The following is a 13,008-nucleotide window of genomic DNA, read 5'->3' on the forward strand; positions in this document are numbered from 1 at the left end:
TGGTTGCCAGATGGAGAAGTTCTCAGGAACAGTCAAGAACTGTGTGTGTATAGCAATGTGGCCTTTCAGAAAAACAGCTTTTTAAAGAGGTAACTCATTTTCTGGATCCTGAAATGATTTTAGTAGCTACTAAAGAGTTTACTGGCAGACTGAGACCTCTGCCTGAGAAGAATATGGAGAACTGGCAAACTAGGTAGAATTTATACTTAATTTTCAGTGTAGAGGGTCTGGAATAATTAATGAAGTTGGATTTGGCCTGCAGAAGTTTTTCTTTAAACCTTTAGATCTATTACAGAGCTTGTGATAAATGTGGAAAATGAAAGCAAAACTCTGTATGGTGGGAGGAAGTGGAAAAGATAAGACAGGAGATGAAAAGTGGTTATCAGGACTTCTGCTTGGAACATTTGGTGTAGCTATTTGAATAACCTAGACATCAAATAAAATGAAACTGTAGTGGAAGTCTATTTAATTTATCTACATAATCTATACAGAACACTTCAGCAGAAGACAGACAAGAACAGTAAACTCTAATCTTTAGCCCTCACTGAAAATTTTCTAGCTAAATTGAAAATTTTCAGCGTGTGCAGTTACACATTTCAGGAGAGATTCAAGGGAAAAAGGATGTAATCTTACTGAAATATTTCCAAGTACTAAGGGCAATCATAGTGCCTACAAGAGAGAAAAACAGACTGTTCTCTTGGGCTTGGTCATCTTTCCCAGAAAATATTTTTTCAAAAATGTATTGACAAGTCCTTACCAACACTTGTAAAGAAAAATGAAATCCTTGGAAGAAAATGTCATTTGAATCTGTTCTCTTCCTTTCTTCCTCACTAATATCAATTTTAGTAATACATATAACTTCTGCAGTCATCCAATTCTGAAAGATGATCCAAACCAACCTTAAATAAGATTCAATTCAACCTTCATGAATGGCTCTATAGAGCTATACAGAATGTATTCTAATAGAATCAAGCAATTTATGACAGCTGTACACAGGTTGAGAATATGAAGATTTTAATTTAGTTGGTAGCTTGGTATTCAAGAGAAGTAATTCCCATGTGTCCTCAATAGTCCACACATACTTCGAATGAAAATTCTCCTGACATTTCCAAGATACGTGACAACTGTCTTACTTGCTAATTTCCTTCCTTCTAACCAGTTTTAAAGTACCATTCCAAACCATGAAGAATAATATTTTTGAACTAACTTCTGATCCACCTGAATATTGGTATGTCTTGTAAAAATTTTCTAATTCTGTTCTATTCTTGAAAGACTTTGCTTCTCATACATCTTTTAAAAATACATATATACACATAAAAACCTAGTTCTATTCCTCTTCTTCAATAAACAATCACGTGAATAACATCGTTAAAAAAAACAAAAACAAACAAACAAAAAAACCCCCTGAATATCTAGCATTTTTGTACTAGAGAGTTTGGTTTGACTAGAGGTTTTATTTTATGTTTCTTTTAAACCCAGTGATTAACCTAAATTCTATTCTCATTGTTTAAGTGTTTTGTAAGATACAAGACCAAGAGTAACATTGGACTTATTCAGCAAACTGAGCAGTTCTGTAGGCATCCAGCTGAGGAAGGAACAACAGACATGTTGACTAGAGTAATTTCACTGCTTTTCCGTTATGCATCCCCGCAGAGTGCCTCCAGAACAGGCTGCCTACAGATTACTGCAACAAAGAACATGGCAGTTTTGGACTACGCCCTAAATTTCAAGCAACAAAACACAGGGAGGACTGGCTTCAGCTTGGGGTAAGTATAAATTCTTCTAATATAAGTTACCCACTTAGAATATTAGCTTTGAAAATCAACTGTATTGTGGTTGTAAGCTAAATTTATTCTGGGTTACCAAGAAAGCATTATTCTATGTGATTCTGAGCTACATTCCAAAGGGACTGCCCTCTGATGGAATCTCTCCACGTCACAGGTTTATCCTTATTAGATTTTTAGAAAAGAACAGCATTTCAGCTGCAGCCCTCTCCCACCTCTCTCAAACCTAACATGTCCTAAAGTCTATAAGTTTTCAGGTGTCACTTTCATATTGGTTTCTGTGGAACTTCAGCAACAGTTGCAGGTTCAGCAGCAATTGCACAGTTGCTCCAGCCCTTTCATTCTGTGTTAGTTGGGAACGGAAGGGTATGGATATCTGTCTCTTATTAGCTGTGTATGAGGTCTCACTTTAGATATACACAATGGGTTGAGTCACCCTGCTACAGAATAGAAGCCGTGTACTCATTCAAGTATGTACCCTAGGATCACTGGCAGGTAAGAAATACAGCCCTGGTCTTTTACTTGTCATCTGTGTTTTTACGGGAGAGGAATAACATGCGCATCATTTCCCATGATGCAGACTACCTATTGGCCTGCCTACATATCTTTCTATTTCAACAATCTCTATCCCTCCAATTTTGAGGCTGGGAGGAAAGAAATTGTACTGCTCAGGTAACAGCATTATGCAGTATAGAGTCAATTTTCTCTGAAATCCCTCAAAATGGGAGATGATTCCTTAGAAAGACAAAAAAGCTCCTATAGAAAAGGGGGGGAAGGTGATTTTTTAAGAGAGACAAAGCATCAAAATCAAATGATTTTTATCCCTTACGTATACTGCTTTTCATGGCATGTTTCTTCCTTTGTGACTAATGCAGTCTTTTAATATGAGATTTAAGAATATTGAATTTCAAGATAAAGTTATAATTATAATACAATGAATGTGTAATTGTAATATATGAATCAAGGAATGCTGTGAGATAAAAACAAAACCTAAGAAGATAGAGACAAGAAGATCTAGCACATGAAAGAAAAAACAAATCTCTCCTGTGAGATAGGCCTCAGAAATAAATATCTTGCTGACATTTCTTTGTGTCTTATTCAAGCAGAATAAAACTAAAATTATCTCACATGCCTGTAGGCTGCCCCAGCATGAACCATAGAAATGTGGAAGGGATTATATCCTAACTGCATTTTCATTTGCTTCTTTTCGAAGATACAAAAAGCAGCTCATTCTAGTGTTTGATAAATCTTTTTTGTGAAATAAATACTTTTGAAATAGAATGCTCTTTCACTTAAATACTTTTCATGTGCTTCAAGATATAAGTGAAGGGGCAAATGCAGCTGCAAATAATGATCTTGGAAAAACTATTACAAGAGCTGCATAAAAATACAACTATCATTTGTGGAAAAAAGCTATACATGAGTTTCCCTCTTAGGGCTTTCTGTGCTGGAGCAATGGTATCAATATTAATGGAAAATATCTATTACTGAATAAAATTAGGTGCTTTTTGTTTGTTTGTTTGTTTGTTTTAATAGCAGGGGAAAAATCTACTATTTGTCCTTTATAAGTAACTGTCAGCCTTTCTTTGTGACCTTGAATGGTGGCAAGATGAGCAAGAGAAAAATGAGTGATTCATTACAAATTGTCCAGTTTGTTTAGTGTCATATTCAGGCTTGCAAGGTCAGGCACAGTTTAAAGAAATTCTGGAATTAATAAACATTGTAAATTCATAGTTGTACCAAATCCTACCTAACTTGATACTCAGTAGGGAAGGCAGAAGTGATGTTTATTTTAGAGAGAAACTTTTGGAAGCATGGTTTCTACTTTTCAGTTCCTGCCACTTTTTCTTTTTATAAAACAGCCTGGTGATCAGATAATTTACTCTGGACATGACAAGTTTGTTCTCAGTTTTGAAATCCACACCTCTTTCATCCCTGGACAGTGCATCAACCACCACGACATTTGCTTCAGTGCCTCTGTTTGAGCTGTTTTACTGTGCACCAAAGAATGTAGAAGTTAGAGGTTCTCAGATGACTTTATGGTCTTGGGTCTAATTTCAGTTCTTTATTCAGGATATTTTATATAAGGCTTGAGAAAATGCTATATGCAAGCATCTTCCTATTTTATTTTGCAATTTTAAAGAGGAATGGATGCCTACTCTTGGCTAAAATGCTCTGGAATTGGGATGCTTCTGTTCATCTTTCCCTAAGTTTTGAAAATTGCTCAGAGTTCAGGCTCATGTGAAGCACTTTTTCATTCTCCTGACCAGCAAGATCATTTTTGTAAATTCCCCAAAATGTCTGATTCCCTTCCTGTACTCTGGGATAGGGAAACCATTTTGAGACAGACAGCCTCCTGTTCTTAAAGGTCCAGGTGTCTGGAAATTGTGTTGCTGTGCCCACTTTCTTTGAATCTGTCCCAAAGACATTTCTCTCAGTTTCAGGGAATTGCTGACTTGATCATGAAAACCTAACACATTGATCTCCTAGCAGATATCTAACTATAGCCAAAGCTGACATACTGCAAGATTTTCTGCCCCAGGTCAGATAATTTGGCCACTGTCCCTATTTTTCAATGTCTGCAGTTACAGATAACATAGAGATAGACTAAGAAACTCTTCCTTGTGAACTCAGGTTTGATATTTCTCTGTAATTAAGAGATTTTGAACATCTCAAAATGAATCAGCCATCTGTATTTTGTTTAGCAGTTCTTTTATGAGCATTATACTACTCTCTATACAACCTGGATGTGCAGCAGAGAATTTATACCTGCTGCTGAACGATTAAAAACAAGACATTAGTGAAAAATGTTCTGCTGGAAAACATAGCAAGACATCCGAAGTGGTATTCAACTAACAAGTGTTTGTTCCCTATGGTATAGTCTGTGGGAACTGAGAGCTCCTGCAAGGTATCTGTAGAGCAAAACAAATGCCCATTTTCTCAAGAATGCTCACCTATCATACAACCTGTCCTCACATGGGCTGAAAGAGACAAGTACAGATGAGTTTCATGAAGTTGTTAAAGCAACAATTTTTAAATTACAATTTAATATATATACATTTACCTCTTTCTTCAACACTTAAACACTATGATGCCTTCTGTCTGAAGCATAGTTTTTTATATATATATATACATACATATATCCCCAATCTGTATGTATTCTGATACATCTGCCTCATCTTAGCCTCTTATTCAGTGATATTGATCATAAAGATGATATAGGTTAGTAGTAGAACTATTCACTTGAGTTGAATGTGGAATTTTGCTTAAATGATGTATATATAATATTGCCCTAAGTTCCTTGGGATTTGCAGTGAATAACCATCTCTCAATTTTTGTCACAGCAATTTCTGCTGTCAGATTTAGCCATTGTCCTCATATGAAAGCCTCATTTGTAATATTACCATCTGTCCATCGCAATGAAAGAAAAGCTGGCTTTCATACTTACCCTGTAATTTTTTATTTTATTTTATTTTTGTAAAAACATGTAATTATCCACACAACAAACAGTTCTCACATACTAATACATAATAACTTCTCTTGGATTCTACTCTGTTGCAGCTATTAAAAAAAAAAAAAGCAAGAAATACTTTAATCAAATTATGTATGTTGTGTTTAAGTTTTATAATGTATTTCAAATAATCTAGTATGCTCATTTTATATATAGAAAATTGTTTTTTGGAACTATAAATCTAGCCTTCATATTATCTATAAATACTTTTTACCATTTCCCCCTCATCATTTATTTTCACAAAATCCACATTGCCAGAATCTTTGAAAGGATGCGATGTGATGCAATGCTATTCTATTCTATTCCATTCCATTCCATTCTATTCTACTTTCTATTCTATTTTTGTTCTTCATGTGACTAGGAGGATAGTTCTGATAGGAATCTCCTCCAAATTTTTATCATTTCAGGGGAAAAAGGCAATTCACACAAATTCCTTATTACAGGTAAAGTAAAAATTTAATACATTTGTGCCTTCCTCCTTACAAATCCCTTGTTAGCTCAGATCCTAGTATCAGACAGAACACTTCATCAAGGCTAAGTGCAAGGTGTGTGTTGCACTTGGTTCAAGGCAATCCCAGGTACAAGTGCAGAAGGGGAGAAGAGCTCCTTGAGAGCAGCTTTGCAGAGAGGGACTTGGGGGTCCTGATGGACATAAAGTTGGACATGAGCTGGCAATGTGTGCTTGCAGCCTGGAAGGCCAACTGCACACTGGGCTGCATCAAAAAAGTGGTGGCCAGCAGGGTCAGGGAGGTGATTGTCCCCCTCTACTCTGCCCTTGTGAAGTCCCATCTGGAATACTGCGTCCAGGCATGGGGCCCCCGGTACAGGAAGGATGCAGAGCTGTTGGAATGGGTCCAGAGGAGGGCCACAAAGATCATTAAAGGGCTGGAGTGCCTCTCAGATGAAGAAAGTTTGAGATTTGGCCTTGTTCAGCCTGGAGGAGTGAAGGCTTCGAGGAGACCTCATTGCAGCCTTTCAGTACTTGAAGGAAGCTTACAAGCATGAGGGGAACTGACTCTTTACACAGTCTGACAGTGATGGGACAAAGGGGAATGGCTTTAAACTAAAAGAGGAGAGATTTAGATTTGATGTTAGGATGAAATTTTTTACTCAGAGAATGGTGAGGCACTGGCACAGGCTGCCCAGAGAGGTTGTGGATATCCCCATCCCTGGAGGTACTCAAGACCAGGTTGGATGGGGCCCTGAGCAGCCTGATCTAGGGGGTGGCGACCCTGCCTACAGGGGGTTGGAAGTGGATAATCCTTAAGGTCCCTTCCAACCCAAGCCATTCTATAATTCAATTATTCAGTTTTGTATCTCTGTCTGTAAGTGTGCCTTGAAATGACATAGCTGCTGTACACTTTCCATCCTGTTTTCTAATGTTCTAATGGAAATCTAATCTGTTCTAATGGAAATATCAAGATACATTATAAAAGCAACACATGACAGATTGAATTAGCAAATACTGATTTTGTTTCACATAAAAGGTGTTCTTATTAGTTGTAACACAATTATTCAAAATCTGTCTTCTCTAGTCTTTTTTCACCTTCTCTCTGCTCTCCTCAGGGTAATTGTGTATAATGCAAATAGGGTTTTATGAAGAGACTATTCCAAACACATACAGCTGTAAGTTTGTTTTTTCCAAGTTCTGATGTAACACCTGGTTTAGGCAAACCATCAGATCTTCTCTGTTGTTAGAAGACAATTACGTAGGTCTTCTGTGTTTTGCTTGGTGTTTCCAGTGTCAGCCTAGTTACTCTACTACAAATTACTTCAAGTCCCAGCAGCCTTTTGGTTTCTAGGATTTCTTCCAGTGTTATGGCTGGTGGTCATGTCACGCTCACTTTTGCTTCCTTGCTGGACGATACTTTGTATGGTCTTCTTCCTCTTTGTACCCTAGAAGGTCCACAGCCCTTTCCAAGATTTTCTAAGGGATATTCCACTGATTTAAGGTCCTGCCCCAGTAGAGAGGCTGAGGACTGTAGAATGGGGACTCGGTATAAATTATCTTGTTCCCATCATTTAAATACACCAAGTTATTTTTAATTTCAAGATCTTCACATAAATCGCATAAATCACTTCCTTAATTTATTCTCATATTTTCCTATGCTCTCCCATATAACTGTTTTCCTGTGCATGTGGACACAGAGAAGACTTCACAGTGAATCACAATACACATAAGCATCATGTAAAGGTAAACTCTGGTACTGAGTACATCAGTTTAGCAATAAATTTAGATTTACACGAAACTTGATTGTCTGTAAAAGTAAGAATGAAAAAAATATTTTCCCTTGAAAATTGTCAATGTTTCGCAGATTAAAATAGGTGATTCATTTCTGAAAGATTATTCTCCTTATGTTATTAGAAAGGAGTATTTCTACTCTATGCACAACTGCTGGAATCTCTAGAAAAGTATTTATAAGATAATACATCATACAAACTTACAGCTTTCCAACTGCATTATACATGTTTGCACATCCATTGGAAAATTTTTGAGATCCATTGGGCAGGACAGTATTAAAGTCAATCTGAAAGAACACAAAAATATATTAAAAATATACCACAAAAAATACCATATAATTGCACAGTGGAGTGCATAAAAGCAGAGGAAGTCATTAGAAATAGATGAAAACAGTTTTTCATTAGAAAGCTCTCAGAAGGAAACTGTATTAGCTGAATCCATGTCACCCTCTCAGTCTAGAATGATAACAATGTGGACAAAAAAACAGGATGCCAAAATTTATTACAGACTTCTCATTAGAGTTTCCTAACTTACATCTAAGGGAATGCAACAACAGCATGCTTTTTCATGCCACAGTAGAATTATTATTATTATTATATTGTTACAGTATTTCAAATCCTTGACATAACATTTACCCAGAATTGCAAGAATTTTATTTCAGGTATCAGTTGCAAATTGTGCTGGCAAAATAATTTGTTACTGCTCTAAAATAAGGTGCTTAAATTGTCAACACAAAGATTTATAATAACATTTTATGATATTAGTGGTAGACTAACATATTCCTATAAGTTTGAAAGGTGGTTGTGTTTTACATTAGCTGTTATATTTCCTGTATTTCTTAGAATGCTTAAGCATTCTAGTTCCACAAGAATATGGTATCCACAAGCATTACAGTCAACATTTGCTCTTGTAGCTTTAGTATTATAATTTATTTTCCTCTCATTTCATGAGGCTGTGAACTTGGTTAGAAATCTATTGAAGTTGCTATCTGAGCTTGCTTCAGCAGAGTGCTTGTGTTTATGTTGTTTATGTGTTGTATGTATTTGGAGAGAGTAGGGTAAGGAGGAAGGGTTATTCATTCAAACTGCCAGCATCTCTCAGATTGACTGAGTCTGGAGATAATTGATTTAGATTTATATTATGCTTTTGTTGAGGGAAGGAATCCTTTTTGCTTGCTTTCAATATGTTTCTAGTGACAGAATACATGTTGTGACACTGAAGAATGGCTATGTTCTTGGACTGCCATACTGGGCTCCTTTTGGATATGAAATGCGTATAGGAGTTTTAACCAAACCCTTTCTACCAGTGTAAGCTTGACAATATGCTGTTCACTTGCACTGGAAGATAGGAAGAAGGAGACTCCCTTGTCATCGGTATATTCATACAAGTCACAAACACTACTTTTTTTTTTGTCCTAGTATACAAATTGTTCTTCAGAGTACTGATGTCTCTTCAAAAAGTTTGAATTACCCTTTGATGCAGTATAATGCAAAATCAAATGCAAAGTGGGAAAGAGGTATATTCATTTTGAAAAATGTAACATTTTTCTCAAGTAGGTCACTGAATTAATACCAAATCTATACCATGACCATAACATCAGTATACCTATATCAAATTCATTTCTCATTTGATTACATTTTTGAAGGTAACTGTTAGAATGATTTTACTACTGTTACAGTCTACTGATGTCTGTATTAATAAAAGGAAAGTGGGGAGAAGAGAAAAGAATTGAAACAATTGCATCTTGTCAATACTTAGATGTGACTGCTGCTTACAGCTTCTTAAAGCTTTTCAAAAGTTTACTTTCCACTTTTCTCCCCACCTCCAGCAGTAAGTGGGCTATTCTTAAAATCTCATGTTTCCTCAAATGGCTCCTGTTTCCATGTTGGAGTGTGACTGCAATATCCAAAAAAAAGTGAAAGAGAAATTACATTGGATTGCTATGGCATTGGAGACTACAGTATGTACAGCTCATACACAGATTTGCTCAGACTGTAATACTCCAAGCATATATGTCATGTGCAAGAGTCTAAGTTCCTCTAGGCTCAGTATCTGTGATTTAAATTGTGAATGATGCTTTTCTTATTATTTTTACTAAAAATACTTCAAATGAGAGATCTCTTTCTATTTTGGCAATAAAAATGAACAGTAATTATGATAAAATTCAATATTCAAAGTTCACGTTTACTTTAGTAATTGAACTGCTTGACGAGCAACTGAAAATAGCTGTTAACAATTCTTAGATACACTTATGAACTTCTATCTCAAAAAATCACAATTAGAAACTCACCTGATGGAATAAAGTACATTTCCATTTTTGAAAATTCTCAACAACTTATTATCCGTTGTAACTTCATGAAAGTTGGCACCTTTTTCATTAGCAAAGAACAAATCTGGTTTCCAAATTGAATCCAGCATGGATGGATCTAAGTCTAAAGAGTCATCTGGATATTCACTATATGCAAGACGTGGATCGTTCCAATTCTGACGGAGAAAGATGTTCACTCGGTAATCCTGAATGAAAGAGAAAACAAGCAAATCTTTATCAAGCATAGGGATTTAGCTTTTATTTCATTTCTTAGCCATGTAATCCCCTGTCCATCTGTGGATGACAAAAGAATTACTTAGCTGATTGCCAGCATGATACCTATTTGTATTAGTGGGGGCACAATGGATAAGCATAATTTCAAGGTAATTGAAAAAATCCGAAGATAAGGAAATCCAACCTCTATGTAGTCTATATAACTCCAAATAACCATAACCCTTCAACAGCGTTTTCTTGAGACGGAAATGAGAGAAGCATGCAGAAAGTTCAATGGCATAACCTTTTCCTGGTCAACTTCCCTCTCCTAGACAGTGAGAGTCTGTTCCCCTGTAAGGGAACCTCGGTTCAGATCTTCTCTCTCTAATCCTTACTTATTTTAGACATACAACTTAAGTCTTTCTGTGCCTCAGCTCCCTATTGAAAAATTCTGTGAGAGTAGTACATTTCTGTGCAGCTGTAGGAGGAGGATGTACTTGTTCCTTGTCTGTTCAAATGTGGTAGGGAATTTACAAAGGCTACTCCAAAAGCCTATTTCTTCCTTTTTCTTTAAGTTGGCCCATAACATCAGAGGCAGATGTTGTTAGAGTGGCAGTAGGGGTTCAACCTTCCTGCCAATATTCCATGACATGTTGTTGCTCTGTGACAGGTGGCAGCAGAGGGGCAGTCTGACAGAATGGTGTCTGACATGGAAGTGCGTATGAAGCAAAGGGGTGTCACTGAATTCCTCCATGTAGAAAAAATGGCACCCACTGATATTCACTGATTCTTGTTGAAAGTTCATGGAGACCAAACAGTGAATGTGAGAACAGTGAGGTGGTGGGTGGTGCGTTTCAGCAGTTGTGGAATGAAAGGATTTCTTACACAATTAGGGGCCACTTATTAGGTGTAAGACAGAATAGATGAAAACTTAGCAAGAAAAGGAAAATGGAGAAAGATAAATGGAGGAATCTGCTCCATGTTGTATTACATTGTCTGTCAGTTTGCCTAAACTGAGTCAAAGTAAATCGATTTAAATTGCTTCCAGACATTAAGGTGAAAAAAATCCAATTTAAGTTGTACTGAAGCAATTTTTCTTTCCTTCTTCCCTTAAAAGTCTGTCTTAAATTGCCTCTCATTATTCATTACAATAAATAAATAAATAAATCTTATTCTATCTAAAATATATACATTTGAATACTATTGCATGAAGAACAAACACTCATTGACTCAACTTATAATTATACCTTGTGAACACAGTACCAACTTGCTTTAAACAAGTAGGGTTGTTTGATGCCAAAACAGAGAACAGAATTAAACTGCCCAAACTGATTTGCTTTCCTGCAAGAGGATTACTACAGCTGTGTGCTACTTGCACAGAGGGGCGACTCCTAACTCAAATTACTGTGTTCTGAGAAAGTTCCTTTGTGGGGGGAGAGAAATCATCGTTTAAGCTGTGTGATTTCCTCATGACCTCGAGGCTGCCATTATCAAACAGCTGCTGTGCCCTGGTTGTGCAGAATGAGTCTGATTTGTAGATCTGCACTTACTCCACTGTCTTTCAAAACTCACAATCACAGAATGAACTTTCTTAGAGGGTAGGATATTGGTCATTTGCTTCACAGGGCACAATAAAATTTACACTCGGACATCAAGTAGCTGCTCTTTGCTATGTATGCTGAGACCAAGACTGTTATTGGCTACAGTACTTCTTCTTTATACTGATACGGGTAGAGTTACATTTCCCAAGTACATGGAATGTGGAATACTTCTAGATTCCAGAGACAGATATACAAAAACAAATTTCCAAAATATGTACTTTATCTGAATCTCTTCAGATTACCTGCTCTTGTAATTTTTGAATGCTGTCATTTGGACCAAATTATCACATTTTCATACTGTTTCATATAGATTTGTCTTTTGCATAATGAAGTCAATTGATACTTGCTTTATTTGTTTTAGTTCACTATGGAATTTAACATGGAAATTTGGACTTTTCAAGAACGTTGCTAAGAGTAAATGCAATGGCCCTGTGTGCAACACCATTCTTTTGAAGAGTGTTTAAATTTTGACTGATTAATATTATGAATTTCAATTCATGTCTGTTAAAGTTCTGCCTTGAAAAATACTTGGGCGTCTTGTGAAGTTAGAAAAATCACATACAAAACTGATGTATTTGCTAAAGACTAAAATATAAAATGTAAAGTCCCATTGTAACATGTTTTTACTAAATTAATTAACTACACGTTAAAGTTATATACATGCATAGGGCAGTAGGTTGCAATGGTCATATTTCTGCCTTCCTAGGTTTTGACATCTGTCGCTAACAATTCAGTTTTACATAAAGCTGGAAGAGCTTTTTGCACATGATAGAGTGGATTAGAATTTACTTTGTTATACTAGATGCTGAATTTGATCCTTAGTACCTAAGAATTTATCACAGATCTAAATATAGCCGTTCCCCTTAAAGTTGAAGTGAGGAACAAACTTTAGCAGGGTGAGCTGCAGTGAGAGGGCAGAACAAGAGGGAACTGGTAAATGCAAAGTGAAGCAGGGAATGAGTTAAATGATTAAAAATATGTTACAAGAGATTGCAATCAATATTAGGGAAAATAAGACCCAACCTAGTATTTGTCTAAAAATGTATCCAATGTTTTGAAGAAGCACCTCATAGTAAGCTTAATTTTCTAACCATAGTGTGCTAATGGTTTTATTGAACTTGTGGATAACCGTATGGGGAATAAGACTATTTGATCAAACAGTTATGTGTTTGCAACAGGTTAATTACCAGCTTTCAGCATATTTTCCATTTGTTATTCTAATTTTGATGTAACATTATGGTGAAAAAAGAAATACTGGACTAAATCCACCCCTGGCATATAAAATGGAAAACAAAGAAGAAAATGGCTATTTTCTGAACCAGAGGAGTACTGCACACTCCACTACAGTA

At 36.2% G+C, this 13,008-nt stretch overlaps 2 protein-coding genes across 4 annotated transcripts in view; one reads left to right on the forward strand and one right to left on the reverse strand.

Moving 5' to 3' along the window:
* LOC101750640 (translation initiation factor IF-2-like) overlaps positions 1-13,008 on the forward strand; it is a 255,334-nt gene that overhangs the window by 86,781 nt on the left and 155,545 nt on the right. For both annotated transcript variants that reach the window (XR_005859869.2, XR_005859868.2), the window contains exon 7: positions 1,654-1,766. The gene's annotated coding sequence lies outside the window, so the exon portion shown is untranslated. The remainder of the gene's footprint in view (positions 1-1,653; positions 1,767-13,008) is intronic.
* Positions 1-13,008, reverse strand: part of GLRA3 (glycine receptor alpha 3) — a 77,697-nt gene that overhangs the window by 25,781 nt on the left and 38,908 nt on the right. For both annotated transcript variants that reach the window (XM_015276538.4, XM_040700186.2), the window contains 2 exons: positions 9,828-10,051; positions 7,741-7,823 (listed from right to left, as the gene is read on the reverse strand). In XM_015276538.4, coding sequence (XP_015132024.3) covers positions 7,741-7,823; positions 9,828-10,051 — 307 coding nt within the window. The remainder of the gene's footprint in view (positions 1-7,740; positions 7,824-9,827; positions 10,052-13,008) is intronic.

This window comes from Gallus gallus, chromosome 4, assembly GCF_016699485.2.
Source record: "Gallus gallus isolate bGalGal1 chromosome 4, bGalGal1.mat.broiler.GRCg7b, whole genome shotgun sequence".
NCBI lineage: Eukaryota > Metazoa > Chordata > Aves > Galliformes > Phasianidae > Gallus > Gallus gallus.